The 14,982-nt window shown below is 36.0% G+C and overlaps 1 protein-coding gene across 2 annotated transcripts; it reads left to right on the top strand.

Annotated features, from left to right (window-relative positions):
• The first annotated feature begins 3,204 nt into the window (after positions 1 to 3,204).
• On the top strand, positions 3,205 to 12,421 carry LOC122822046 (nuclear GTPase SLIP-GC-like). Of its 2 annotated transcripts, none has more exons than XM_044100403.1 (22): positions 3,205 to 3,454; positions 3,606 to 3,687; positions 4,359 to 4,471; positions 4,560 to 4,604; positions 4,744 to 4,782; positions 5,131 to 5,155; positions 5,243 to 5,320; positions 5,569 to 5,662; positions 6,104 to 6,320; positions 6,416 to 6,649; positions 7,078 to 7,272; positions 7,373 to 7,548; positions 8,192 to 8,279; positions 8,357 to 8,444; positions 8,513 to 8,634; positions 9,477 to 9,653; positions 9,749 to 9,903; positions 9,990 to 10,107; positions 10,208 to 10,316; positions 10,401 to 10,534; positions 10,979 to 11,060; positions 11,606 to 12,421. In XM_044100403.1, exons 2-22 carry the CDS (start codon positions 3,621 to 3,623, stop codon positions 11,671 to 11,673), a joined length of 2,424 nt encoding a protein of 807 aa, XP_043956338.1. In that variant the 5' UTR covers positions 3,205 to 3,454; positions 3,606 to 3,620; the 3' UTR covers positions 11,674 to 12,421. The 2 variants fall into 2 exon arrangements, with proteins under 2 accessions (XP_043956338.1, XP_043956339.1); XM_044100404.1 differs by having other exon boundaries at positions 9,477 to 9,590; positions 11,606 to 12,415.
• Positions 12,422 to 14,982: the final 2,561 nt, after the last annotated feature.

The raw sequence follows: 14,982 nt of genomic DNA, 5'->3' as shown, positions 1-14,982 counted from the left end.
CACCTTTTTTAGCAAAAAGGAAATCAGGAGACGCTCCAACTTTTCCCCTTCGTAGCACCAGAACCTGCTGCAAAGAGCTCTTGTATTTCAATATGTGTGCAGCAGTAGTTCTTTACTCTGCATCACTCTTACCCCTGCACCACAATCCACTCAGCTTGGATGCATTGTGCAACAAAGAGCGCTGTTAAATGAAGTCGAGCAGCTGATAGAAATTCAGAGACCTGTTGAGGAAAGTGTTACCATGGAAACAGATTTTAATCCTAAATGAATCGGCTCCCATCTGATTCCCATCTGATGGGGTCCAATCTGTTCACTAAGTTGAAACTTGGTGAACACATACAGCATTAATAATACAGCACACAGATGTTTTTTTCTTCATTGTGACTCTTGTCACAATGAAGAAATTACACAGAATAAAGAAAAGATGCACAAAACAAATGCAACCCAAATACTGAGGTGATGACATTAGAGAAGACTTGTAGACTATTTTTTTAATAAGCTGAAATTTATCCAAATTAATAATCTAAAACATAACCATGTATGAGGTTGAAATTTAAGGTGTGTGCAATGTGCATGTTTATGCACAGCAAAGTTTCCATATGTTTGCATATACAAAGAAAGTGCAAAAACACTACGGAAAACAAAACCACAGGGTTAAAAGTTGCACGCAACGGTGAGAGCTGGGATCTTTCATAAAGCATTTGCCCCAGGAAATTACAATAAGTACCGGATGATACCTGAAAGAGCCTGAAACGTCTTGATTTACCACTCCCTGGGAAAACAAGGAACTGCTCATAAAACAGTTCCTTATTAATTTCTAACTGAAAGAGTAGTCGTTATGATAAACATCTTCTATACCAAAACAGAAACTCACAATGCATCAGCGGGAGAATCAAAAACACTAGAAGTGACATTTAATGTCACTTTATGATCTTATTCTGTATTACTCTGCTGGTTATGAAAAGACAAACTAGTTCTTTGCATTTTTTTGCATGGTTTTTGATAGAAGTGGATAGAAAACAACTCTAGTCCAAGTCTTTTATTGTGTGGGGAGAAAGAACCTATTGGCAAACACTGACTTCTTCTCAAGGTCTGATTTCATTGTATAAATTGTACATTTATACAATGTAATGTGGCGTCAAAGAAATTAAATAATGTATATGCAGCAGCCCATAGTTGGCTTAAGACAAGTTACAACTGGAAACAGGAAGAAAACAAGAGAGTCGTTATCTTGCGTGCAAAACAAAGTGTGGTGTCATGGGATGCAGGTTTTTAAGAACATGCTGAATATCCTTATGCATAAAACTTGGAAAATAAGTCAACAAGTTTTGATTTTGTGGGATTGCTTTAGGTACGTTGAACTGCTGATATTAAATCAACTGATAATTTTTTTTATCATGACATACAAATGAGATTTTACACAAATCAGAGGTGTGAAGTGAAGAGATGGGATTAAAAGAAATGTGATTGTGTTCATGAACGTGCATAAAATCACTGAATTATAAGTGAAGGAACAAATGGTTTGCAGTCAGATTTTACTTGACTGCAAGTAAAATACAGTTTCCCTCCTAAGGTATAATGTTTTATGATCAAATAGCAGGTCCAAAGTACCACGAGATTGGACGATACTTACATGAGAAGTCCATCTTATCGCCTATCTTATCTTTGTCAGCAAAGATTTAAAAATTAGTCTCTGTCCTCTTCTGCTCTGTAGTGAGAGGTGTGACTGACAGACCGACCCACCAGGTCATGTCTGAATGTTTACAGTTAACAACATTCACCCCACTGTTACCAACTCAGTGACTTTGTTGCTATATTTAGCCACATCCATCCATCCATTTTCTATTCACTCTTTGTCCCTAATGGGGTCGGGAGGGTTGCTGGTGTCTATCTCCATCTACGTTCCGAGCGAGAGGCAGGGTTCACCCTGGACAGGTCGCCAGTCTGTCGCAGGGTAACACGGAGACATACAGGACACACAACCATTCACACACACACTCACACCTAGGGAGAATTTAGAGAGACCAATTAACCTGACAGTCATGTTTTTGGACTGTGGGAGGAAGCCGGAGAACCCAGAGAGAGCCTACGCATGCACAGGGAGAACATGCAAACTCCATGCAGAAAGACCCTGGGCCGGGAATCGAACCCAGGACCTTCTTGCTGTAAGGCAACAGCTCTACCAACTGCAAACAGCCCATATTTAGCCACATTTCAGACAAAAAAGATTTCTATCAGCCAAAATCAAAATCAGTAGGTCAGGCTTTTGCAGATCGGTAACCAAGGATCAGCCAGAAAACTCCAATCAATCCTAAATTCTTTATTTTGAAACTGTAGCTCAAGCTGCGGTTTCCTAGCTGGAGCAGCCCAACCCCCGCCATCACTTCTCCACTCAGATCCTAAACAAGCCGAAGCAATTAGCAAACACCTGGTGGAACTGCGTGGAGCTGAACTCGTTATACCAGCTACTTCTCAGTGCAACTCAGGTAAAAGAATCAAAGCAACTCTCCAGTTATGTTTTTGAAGAGGAAATAACATTATAACAGGATTTAGAGCTAAAAAAAAAGAGTTGATTTCACTTTCTGCCCCTTTAACTAAGATGTGTAGCAAGTTTTATAGCTGTACAAAGATATTTAAAGAAATATGCAACATATTAACTAAAACATACCTGCCAGGGTATTTGCATCTTCACTTTTTTATATGTAAAAATGACATCTGTGTTTTTTCTAATGACTGCTTCTGCCATTTTACATCCAGGCGGTTTTCTCTCCTGATCGCCTCCTCACGTGTCTGAGTTTTCCTGCAGGCCACACCCCCTACTTTCAATGTTTTTTGTAGTGATGGTGAGATGAAGCCTCATGAGGCATTGAACCACTTGAGCCAACTGGTTCGAGAAAGGGTTCATTTCTTGAAGCTTCATGTGCACACAAAACCACCTACTGGCCAGGTGTATCTTAACACGTGTGATGCATTGAATTTTTGTCTATTATGGCTCTTGGGAATGACTTCACAAAAGATGAAGAAAAGAAAGAGAGAAAGAGAGAGAGAAAAAAAACCGCGCCAAAATCTGAGCCACTTCCCGAAGCAGTCACGTGGTACAGCCGGGCAGCGAGGCTTCGGACGTCATCGTTTTTGGCTCCTCCCCTAAATGAAGCAAGCTTCGATACGCGCTTTACGGAAACGCCCCCTCCATTACTCGACACACGCCTCAAAGCCTCAGCACATCACGTAACATCACTAGTTTTTTGGGTTGTTGTTGTTTTTGTTTTTTTTGCTCTGTCAGTAATCTGCCTCTCTATGAGAAAACATGTAACATTTCATGTTGTCTTCTTCAAAAGGTCCGCTTTGTATTTTTTTTCCGCAACTTTTCGGGATTCTTTTACTTTGTCGTTTTGCTCTTTTCTTCTCCTCCCATTCTGCTTGACTTAAGTCTTTGCATTACCTCCAGAAACAGGTGAGCATCTCAAATGTGCTAATTTGAACTCTTAAAATGTTATTCTATCTGCATTTTTTCAGAACCAGCTTACCGGTAAGATTTTATAGTAACTGTAATGCTGCGTAGTAATCGCTCTTCCTGACGATCAGATTTTTTTTTTCACTTTCAGTTTCGGTTCTTGGAAATGGATACGTTTGTATGCGACAAACTAAACCAGTGGGGCCTCAGTGAGTTTATTGAAATATTTAAAGGTAAAGTATGACAAATTTTGACTACTAATGAGGAAATGCCTTTTTTTAATTTTATTTGGTTTACCAACATTGACATAACCTTAGCTGTAGTAATAAAAGCACTTTGTTCTCCAGACTGGACATAGTTTTAAAAACAATCACAGCTGTTGTATAACAAGTGATGTGCACATATATTTTTGTTCAAACACTCCTTAATGTGTTTTAAAGCGTCCAACTTTGTTTCTCCTTAAAATCAGCTCTTGAGAGCCAAATTTTACTGTAATAGCATAAATGTTTACAGCCAGGCTGCATCATGTAAAAATGCCCAAATTTAAACATGAAGCATGACTTTTGTGAAAAGTTTGAGGAGAAATTTAACAAACTAACAAAGTCATTTTCAGGCTTGTGATGTTACAAAATAAACTATGTTTGGGGAAAGTGGCATAATTGGTGACCCCTCTGCCTTTCCTTTCACCATCATTGTATTTTCCATTTACTAAAAATACAAGAGCTCTACACTTATTTTATAAAAAGGGTTTTCTCATACAAGCACTTCATGACATGGAAAAAATGGTCTCTTAGCAATAAATAATATTGTTTATAACATTTCCTCTCCTGTATAAAATAGATTTTTGCATCCCTTTAAATTATATTTCTAAGGTTGTGGTTAACAGAGTCTCATTGGGTTACAGATCAAGGGGTTGACACAGAGAGCCTTTATTGTCTTGAGGATCAAGATATTGACAATCTGATAACAAAAGTGGGACCCAGAGCACGGTTCAAGAAAAGACTCAAGCAGTTAAAGGTAATGCAATACGTTATTAATCATTTAGTACCATGGCTTGTGCCTATGTAAAAACCATTGTGTATGTAACATTTTATTTTCATCTTAGGAAGAAGAAAACACTAATAGTGAAAAAGAAGTTTGCCCTAAACCAGTAAGTTAAACCTATTCTGACAACAAATGTCAAGTATTACATCCATTAACTATCAATACCTAAATAAGCTTAAACTGGGAATATGGTTTAATTTAGTAAAACTGTGTTTGCCTAACAAAATTAATTATTTTTACCTTAGTGTCAAGTGCAGAATGAAGATGCAACTGATTTGACAAAGGTAAGAGTAGAAAAATTCTGGTTTCTATTTTTCTTCTTTTTTTGCAAACAAAAACTGGAAAAGCATCTTTTGTATTTGTATTTGTGAATAAATCTAGGACAGACACGTTCCTTCTGAAGTAACCTAATCATAACGCCTAGTTGTGGTGGATGCTCCATATCGGTCCTATTTAAAAAAAAAAATAATTGCCCCTGTGTTACCCATGTTTATGTAAAGAGTAAGAGTAATCTTTTATTCTTGTTAGTCAAATAAAATAATGTTTCTTATAATATCCAGCCAAAACCCTAGTAAACTTATTTAATTTAAATATGCAAAATCTAAAAAAGTAATTTTTGTGTGCATCCTCAGATTTTACCCTCCACGAGTAATACAGGTGGGAAATACAATGTCTTAATCTATATTTCATATTTATTATTGCTTTTGAGAGACCCATCTAATCTGTTGATGTTTTTGTAAAAAGGAAAGCGAAAACTTGACCTTCAGGAAGAATCTAGCATAAAGAAACTAAAGCGACAGCGAGAAAGACTTCAATTCACAGGTATTGATATGTTCTGATCAATGGTGTCAAATAATGCTGATGTAGAAATATGACACATTTTTAGGTAAGCGTAAAATATTTTTTCAGTGTATTATAATAAACAAAATCTATTTTGCTTAAATTATGTGCAGTTTGAACTTCTTTGGTAAAATATTGTATTGACGAAGTGAGAGGAGCAACAAAATTAACTTTCTTTGCATTAAATGTTCAATGTTGTTGCTAAGCCTTTGTATTGTTTTCACTAACAGAATCAATGATACTGAATGATGTGAAAAACATAATGATACATGTTCATGCTAAACTACAAAATCAAGAGACCACAGATCTTAATGAATTCCTTATGTAAGTATAATTTTCTATTTTTGTCTTGCCTTACAAGCAAATAATTACAAGTTTGAGCTCAAAGTTTCCCTGTTTATGTGGGTTTTTTCTCTTCTCTGAGTTTTGTAGGTTTGTTTAATTTTGTTTTAATTAAAAATACAATTTGTCTCAAAACTTCCTACCTCTTGTCATCATTTGGCTTCTATGGTAATGCCATAGAAATTTATGAAACAAAATATTTTCATATCATGATGACAGTGTTTCTGGTGGTTACATAATATGAAGTTCATGTGCACTGGTGCTGCTAAGCCTTCAGGAAGTCAAGGAAATTATAGCCATAACCATGTGATCAACAAAAGTGTGCCCTTCTGAAAGCATGAAAGAGACATGCCAGTGCTATTTTTTTTTAGATAATTCTGTGTACAGGTGGAAACAATTTTATTTTTTCCTAATTTTAAACAGGACCAAAATTAGAGATTTGGAAACAGACAAAAGGGAGCTGGTTGGTGTTTTTGGTAAAACTGGAGCTGGAAAGACCTCACTGATTAATGCAGTCATTGGTGTGAAGAAACTTTTGCCATCTGGAGATGTAGATGCATGCACTTCGGTCATGATCAAAGTGGAGGCAAACGTTCTCAACTCAAATTATGAAGCAGAGATCGAGTTCATCAACAAAGAGGTAAACAGAGCCATCAAACTGTTTGTTCATATTTTACCTAACATAAAGTATTGCAGGGTTGCACACTTATACCAAAGACAATATTTCCTTTTCAGGAGTGGGAAGATGAGTTGGGGACTGTAGATCGCTTTCTTGAGGATGACGAAGAGCAAGAGAAGCATGACGATGATGAAGAGAACGATGGCTACCATGACCTTATTGAGAAGCTTACAGCGTTATATGGAGAAGAATGGAAACAAAAGTCATCACAACAACTCATGGATAACAGATACTTCAGAGAGATTCCAGAGTTTCTTCAGTCCACAAAGAAGATTTTAACTTGTGATTCGGTAAGATGTGACTTTTAGGTGTGGAAAGACAGTGACAAATCAAAACTGGCCAGGATTTATTTATTAGGTTGTGATTTTGAACCATAGACTTTTGGCGTCACCTGGCCCTCTAAATTGACCCAGTCAAAAACAAGAACAACATTTGGGGTCATTCAAATAATGCATACTGACAGGCATACAAAAAGCAGAGGAGTAGGAATCATACTCGTGTTTTAAAATGAATAAGTTAAAGTCCATACCTTAATCCAAATGTGAATCTGTAGCAAAACTTGATAATTTATGTTTGAAATGTTGCCAGTTCTTTGCTAGCTTCTCAGATCAAAGAACACCTTTAGTTTCTAACTAAGTAGAGCTTTCTTTGAGGTGGAGATACACACCATGTGTGCTTCACCTTCCATTTCATGGACTTCTCTGTTTTGCTCCGTCAGGCTATAGAGCTATCTGCAAAAATGTTGAAGTACACCAAACAAGGAGAAGACAAAGATATAAAAAGGTGGTACTGGCCAATTGTGAAGTGTGTCACTGTCAAAGTACCCCAAAATAATTTTCTCCAGCATGTCACACTTGTGGACCTTCCTGGAAATGGAGACCGTAACAAGAGCCGAGATACAATGTGGAAAAAGGTACACTATACCTTTTAAAGACTGAAGTGATCTTCAGTCTTTCAAATATTTTTAAAATATTTTTAAAGCATTCATTTTCATTGTAACAACGTCACCTCAGATTGTTGGAAACTGTTCTACCGTGTGGATCGTATCTGAAATCAACCGAGCAGCATCTGATAGAGAATCCTGGGAGATTCTGAAAAGTGCCAGTACTTTCCTTGGAAACGGTGGCGAGTGTCGAAACATTCACTTCATCTGCACCAAGTCTGATGTTTTAGGAGATTTACATGATGAGTAAGTTTGGTAATATACTAAAAGTGGAACATTTTAAGAGACCATTCAGACATCAGTGAGGATGGATCAAAGGCTCAATAGTTGTACTTACAAATTGTGTTACATAGTGTCAAAAAAAAAAAAAACAACACTAATAATGCTATCCAGTACATTGTAATCTTTTGGGAATGATTGTCATGAACATTGAGCTAAACATCCACCGAAAGCGATTAACTGGTTTATGAGTGTAGATAAATGACTCTTAAAAGAAAATCTGTCAGGTTTTCAGTAAACTGAAACTAGAACAGACATTTAAGTTTAAAATAAAAAAATATGACTAAGCTGACTAAAGGAACACATAGATACTCCGGGAAGTACCGTATAAGGTTCCCAGTAAGTAAAATAAACATGTGAAAATGTTGGGTTTTTTTGTCCTTTATTTATGATTTTTAAAGTAAAATGTATTCACCATGCATTCAAGCCTTGTGTCACTGGAAGTTCATTTATGAAATGTTGCTGATTTTTGTTCTAAGTCTGCACTATTCAAACTATTAAAAAAGGTTCAAATACTTTTCAAGGTGCTGCATTTATATCTGTAGTAGTTGCTACATTTAATGATGTGATTTCTGTCATAACATTTTCACTTGTGAATGTTTTCTTTTAGTTCACCAGCTGATGTTCAGGCCTCAATTGTAAATAGAAACTTAAAAGCCAAGGACGCAGTGGGCAAAGAATTCATCAAGCTAAACAAAGTGAGCTTTGAATTGCATCTGATTTTCAAATTGATCGTCTACAATTAAATAACATGAGCAAATTCAATTCTCCACAGAAATATTTTAGTAATGAGTGTTTCAAAGTCTTCACAGTGAGCTCGGCAGAGTTTCTGAAACCAAAATACCTAAAGCCGGAGGACACTGGTAGGCTACGACTTAAAATGGAAGATTTCTCAGTATGATGCTAATATTACCTTATTGTCTTTTCCAAGAAATTCCAGAGCTTCAAGATTTTTTGCAAAATCTAAACGACTCTCACTCAGTGACACTAAATTACGTTTTTGGAGCTCAAGGGATTCTGTCTTTGATTCAAGGGGCCAGCTTGAAAAAAGTGGTAAGGCTGAGAAAAGAAAAATCTTAATTTTTCCAGTAATCTTTAATATCTAAAGAAGATGCACATTTTGTGGTACAGAGATTTACAGAAAAGCCATTTACCCTAACACAGTATTAGTCACTTCACTTTACTTCAAATGTGGCTTGACATCCTCTATATGGGATGCACTTTTGTTATAATTCCTTCCCTTTAGATAAAAATAGACTAGGTTAAAGCTTCAGTACGTAACTTTTATAAAATAAAAAAAAACACATTTTTTACATATTTGTTGAAACTCACTGAGTCGTGACTGTACAATTTGAGACATATTCTTGCAGCTGTCATTCCTTTGTCCACGCTGCTCACCCTCCCTGAACCCCCCACCCCCCTGTTATTTGTTATGATATACAGTACAAACCAAAAGTTTGGACACACCTTCTAATTGAATTAGATTCAATTAGACACAAATTAGTAGCCTTCCTGCTTTTCCGCTGCAGGAAGTGGAAAAGCTCGATCTTTTCATAGATCTGTCTCATACAGTCATGATGAGCTGGTGATAGTTTTAACAAATATGTAATAACATTTTTTTGATAAAAGTTACATAGTTACATTTCTTCTTACTGATCTGTTAGCAATTCTATATTTGAAGTGTGTTCCGGTTTCTTTTTCAACCTAACAAACTGTGGTTCTTGACCTAATGTTTGATTAAAACTTGCTAATTTCTGTCCCAATGTCATAAACCCAGAATATAGGAGAAAGTAAAAATTCAGCAGGTTGTTGTGTGGAGACCCAGGATGCAGTGCATGGTATTTAAAATGACTCAGTTAATGATGCTTTAAATTAAGAATGTGTGTGTTTTTTAGGCTGGCTGTTATAAAGTTGTGTCCGATGACCTTGAGGCAAACCTGAACTGTCAACTTGAAGGAATCAGAGATGAAATGCGGGAGATCTACAGCACCTTCATAAAATGTCTTGATGTAGGAGTTGAAAATTCCAAAAGTTCTTGTAAAAATATCCTGAGATTCTTTTTATATCCTACAGTACGTAATCTGTATTTGTATGAATCTATGTTCTAAACAGTTTCTATTTTTGTCTTTTTATTTATTTATTTTTAATATTTGTTTTTATTTTTCAGAGAAAGAGTGGAAGTGCCCAATACTACATCCTGAAGAGTGTTGTCAAAAATGGTGGCATCCACAAACCAAGAAAGGGGAAGGAAATAAATTTCAACATGAAATTAACTTCCTCCTTGTGTAAAAGCATCGATGAGGAATTCAGAAAAACGTTTCCGTAAGAACTTTATAAACACAGATGCTTTCCTGAATCCGAGGAACTTGCACTTCTATAAATAATTTAAATGTGATAAAAATTTTCAGCAATGAAGGAAATTGTGGTCCATTCAATGGAGTGATCAATAAGTTTTCACTTGACGTTGAAAAACTAAAACCAAAGTACAAGGATGCCGACCTGCAGCTGACTTTTCTTAAGACAGAGGTATTAGAAAACATTTTTACTGAATCCATCTGCTCTAAATATTTGTAATAGGACAATTCATTGACTCTTTGGGTTTGACTCTTGACTATATTTTTCTTAGGAGGAAAAGCTGAAGACAAAACTGAACAAAATGATTCGTGACAACAAAAAAGTAATCTACATGAGCCTAACCAAAACAGTTGAGGAAATGATGAAAGAGTGCTATGAAAGTAACAACAGCTATATTTTTCATCAAAACAGATGCTACTAATTTGTGTTATTGTTTGGACATTAATTAACTTTTTTTTTTGTAGAGGCCGCACAGTTTCGAGGAAAGAACACACTGCAGAACATAAGGGAAACCATACAGCAATATGTGTACAATTTTCAGAACAGCATGTTTGAGAAAGCCAAGAATGTCATGTTGGAGCTTCTCCTCAAACTGATGGTTTGTTTCATTTTATTCATTAAAATTGCATGATTACATTTAAAAGACAATGTCTTAAAAACCTTCATTATCCATTCATCTTTTTAATATTTTATCAGATTACAACCTCTAAGACTGAATGCTTTATTTATTTATAGACTAGCACAAATAAATCATTGTGAATTGGAAGGAGCCTTATTTTTTGAATATTGTTTAGGAATATGAATCTAAAAAGGGTGATTTTGTTTTTGTTTTCATTCCCTTGTCCTGTTGGATGGTGAGGTTCAGTTTTCTGCAGCCTCTTTTGAGTTGTTTTCCAGGATTTTCTGTATTTAGCTACATTCAATTTAAACTAAACTGCTTCTATATGAGTGTGGAAAAGAGGCGTTCCAACATTTATAAGCATTTGTAAACTTGCATCATATTTGCAATAAATGCTTACTAATTGTTCTAATTATAAATTAGGCGGATATCCTGGGACTTCTGGAAAAAGACATGATGGAATCTATTGAGCTGTCCCTCAACACTGAAGACTGTACAATTCCAGGTAAAATTACCACATCATCCGCTCTTGGCAGTTTTAGGCAAAAACTAATCTTTGGCTTAAGATATCTCTTCTGACTGGAAACAATTTTTTTTGTCTGAACTGATTTAACCAGAGTTTTAGCTTTAATCTAGCAGAGGAGGTTGAAAATGGCCGTCCAACCTCAAAACTTTGAGCTCATTAAATTGTCTAAAAACCAGGTGATAAATACTCTAGTCAGCAATTATGAGAACATTTGATTGGTGGAATACCAATAGATATTTTAATTAATATTTTTTTCTAATTTATTAACTAAGAGTGTAAAAATTTTAATGCTTGGAGTTATTGGCTAAAACTGAATCCAACAAGATCAATTGGTTTTATGTCTTATCATCTTTTGAGAAAGGCTTTTTTCATTTCCTATTAAATACAAGCATCTTCAATGATTAAAAATACTTTTGAATATAAATCTGTCAAGGCTATGAATTATTTTTGGTCGTAACTGGAAATATGTCACTAACATTCCTGTAATCACAACAAACACGTAATGACAAAAATCACTTCCTTAGATGTGTCAACTGAGCTTGGAATGGTTCAGAAACTCTGCAAGGAGTTGAGCAGCAGCATGGACGCATAAATATCCTTAAGATGGACATGGCATTTATAACTGGCAGTGACTGAACTTTTTTTCCAGACACGTTAGCAAAAATTTATGATGCTTTGTATTTTCTTTCATTTATGACATTCTGACCTACAATCATCCTCTTAGCATCATTGGAATGACTCAATATTCTGAAATCTGTGTGTCTCTGTTTCTGTTTTATCACAAGATGTAAATGCTCTGATTGGCTACATAAAATCCTCTTTGTACAGATTTGATGTACTGATTTTATTGGCCCCTGTGTTGTAGATATGGTTTATATGTTCTTTAAAACTGCCAGCATTCCCATTTATTTTAAGCAAGCAGTTGGCAAGTCAATGCTAAGCAATAAGATAAATATATGTTCATAATAATGACAGGTCAGACCCTTTATTACTCATAAAAAAGATTGCCTTTGTTATCATGTGTATTTTCTCAATATTAGTAATAAATAAATGTTTGAATTTCTGTGTATGAATGTGTTATTAGCCAACACAGCAACTAATGTTTCCTGTCACCGTTCATATCCTGCAACAAATATAAATGACATGAATGTCGATTTTGTACAATTTTGGCAAAAAATATACATTTGTACAGTTTGTGATAATTGAATATTGTGAACAGTTGGACTTTCTTAATTGTACCTGTTCTACTGTGTTGTTTTTTGCTAAAAAAAATAAAAATAAAATAATTATCTGTTTTTATCGTAAAAATCATAGGAAAATGTAATAAAAATATATGGAAATCTTATCATTTCTAGAATTGTTTGTTTTTAGGACCCACAAATTCCAAACTATTGAACACAAATGAAGTTATACCTGTAGATCCACAAACTATAAATATTGCTTGTGGATTTTTAACTATAACATCAATGTATGGTTTTAAAGTAAAAGCAATCATAATATTGTAACACATTGATGAAGAACGCTGGAAAATTTTAACCATTGGGCCATTAGGTTTGACTATAGGAGTGTAGTGGTGTGTTTAAATGAAACACAAAGGCAGTTATATGAATTTAAAGAACAAACTGGCTTTAGTGAATTAAACCGTAAAATTAACACAAAGTTGAACAAGACATAATTACAAAGTTTACAAAGCCATGGCATCATCACATAGACTGACAAATTTTGAAGACCGTAACCACTACAGAAATCTACTTATAATAGCTTTTAAATAGCATCCAGTTCTCTTCGGGTACTCCCACTTCCTCTCACAAGAAGCCGGAGTACTATCTCTCTTTCTCTAAATTCTTCTTAGATGTAAATGTGTGTATGCAGTGGTTTTTTGTCCTGTCTGTCTCTGTGTTGTTCTTCAATGGACTGGTGAACTGTCCAGGCTTCTCACCTGTTGCACCAGCACATCTCACAAACCTGCAATGATAAATATTATTAAGAATAAACCAGGGCTGTGCTTCTGCTGCTTCTATCTTACTTTCACTTGTGCACAAGACATAAAAATACTGGATGCAGTGACCAAGAAGGAACATTCCACCTTTTTTCTGTGGCTCAAAATTAAAGGAGCTGCCTGTCTTTCACTCCAACTACTTAACTTTCAGATGAAAATCTCAAATGAAAACAAGGAGCAATTCTGGCCAACATACATTAGTGGACATTTTGATATTATGCCAAAGAGGCAAGCAAGGTTCTTGATTTGACCACATAAAATTTTACACCTACCCTAATATGACCCTTCACAAAATTCTCCAGGGATTGTTATCCTTCTCCAGATCCACAAAACACATGATAACACAATAATTGCACAACCAAATTCCCACGAGACCCTTAGTGAATCTCTGACAGAAAACTGTATGTAAAATTTCAGATTGTTGGAAAATGTTCCACTGTGTGGATTGTGGCTGATGTCATCTGACCAGCAGTGGAAATAGAAAGCTGTCAGATTCTGAAAAGTACTGCTGGTCTCATAGGAAATGGTGGCGAGTGCCAGAATATTCACTTTATCTGCACCAAATCTGACGTTTTAGAAGATTTTTGACAGTAAGTGAAGAAAGTTGCTAAAAATGACCACAATAAAGTTGCATATTTGTGCTGTTGGCTTGTAGCCATAAGGTTCTGGGTTAGGATCCTGGCCTGGGGTACTTGATGCATGGAGTTTGTCCTTTTTACCTGTACATGTGTCGGTTCTCTCTTTGAATTCTGCTATCCTCCTACAACCCTAAAACATGACTGTTAGGTGAAATTAGTTTCTCTAAATTGCTCAAGAGTGAGTGTGCACACTTAGGTGTTTGTCCCATGTGTCTCTATATTGTCCTGTGATGGACTGGTGACCTGCCCCCGTGTACCCTGCCTGTCTCCCAATTACTGTTGGAGATAAGCACTGGTCCCACCACAATCCTGCGGCAATAAGTGGGTAATTGCATTACAATATGCAATGAACCTGCATATTGTATTCAGTTTAGAAAAGTATGACTGTATTGACGATGACAGTAACAGGGAGATGCGGGCAAAGAAGAACTGACGGAATGTCCTTCAAGAAAATCAATCATTGACCCATCGGTGTCCATAAAAATTGGTTAAGTTCTGACAGTTTCTGGTTGGGCATCAGCCAACCAGGCGTTGCCGGTTACACCAGACTGCCAGTTCATACCTGGTCTCAGACATGCTAAACGTAAGCTTCTAGATTTATAGATGAAGCTGGGCGTAATGCTGCCTGTTTCAACACATCCCAGTGAGTGCGTGCAAAACAGTGTTATATCATGTCCTCAGCTGGACTGGATACAGGGACAATGAGTTATTTCTAATTGAGATCTTTGAGTAACTTTAATGTGTAGCCACAGTGGATCTCTTAACATTTCCACCACACCTGGTGAAACTGATAAAGGCAGAGGCAAGTCTTACAACAAACAGTAAATATCTTTGCTCAAACTCACAATATGACTGAGAGAAGACCCAGCATGGGAAACATGATGTTGCTCTAGTCTCTGAATTTCAAATGTATAACAGAAATAAAAATACAAGGTAGTAACCATCCTTGGATTTGTTTTGTCCTTCCATACAAGCTGTTATGTAATAAACCCGTGCCATCTATTAAATCACATTAGATGAAAGACTCCCGAGGCAGGCTTGTCTCACCGTTTTTCTTTGAAGTTTTATGGTTTTGTTTTCTGAAAAGAAATGTACGTAATATATTCCCCACTTCCTTCGAAATTTTCTGGGTGGGGTTTCTTCAAAGTATTGAGAAATTTAATGATAATATCAGTTGTTGCAGCCCATCATGACTGATAAGTGAAATGAAACAAACCAAGTAAAATGATTGAAATTGCCAACATGTAGTGTCTGACTGCTGCCA

Source organism: Gambusia affinis, linkage group LG19, assembly GCF_019740435.1.
Source record: "Gambusia affinis linkage group LG19, SWU_Gaff_1.0, whole genome shotgun sequence".
Lineage (NCBI taxonomy): Eukaryota > Metazoa > Chordata > Actinopteri > Cyprinodontiformes > Poeciliidae > Gambusia > Gambusia affinis.
This window is presented reverse-complemented; position numbering and strand designations above follow the sequence as displayed.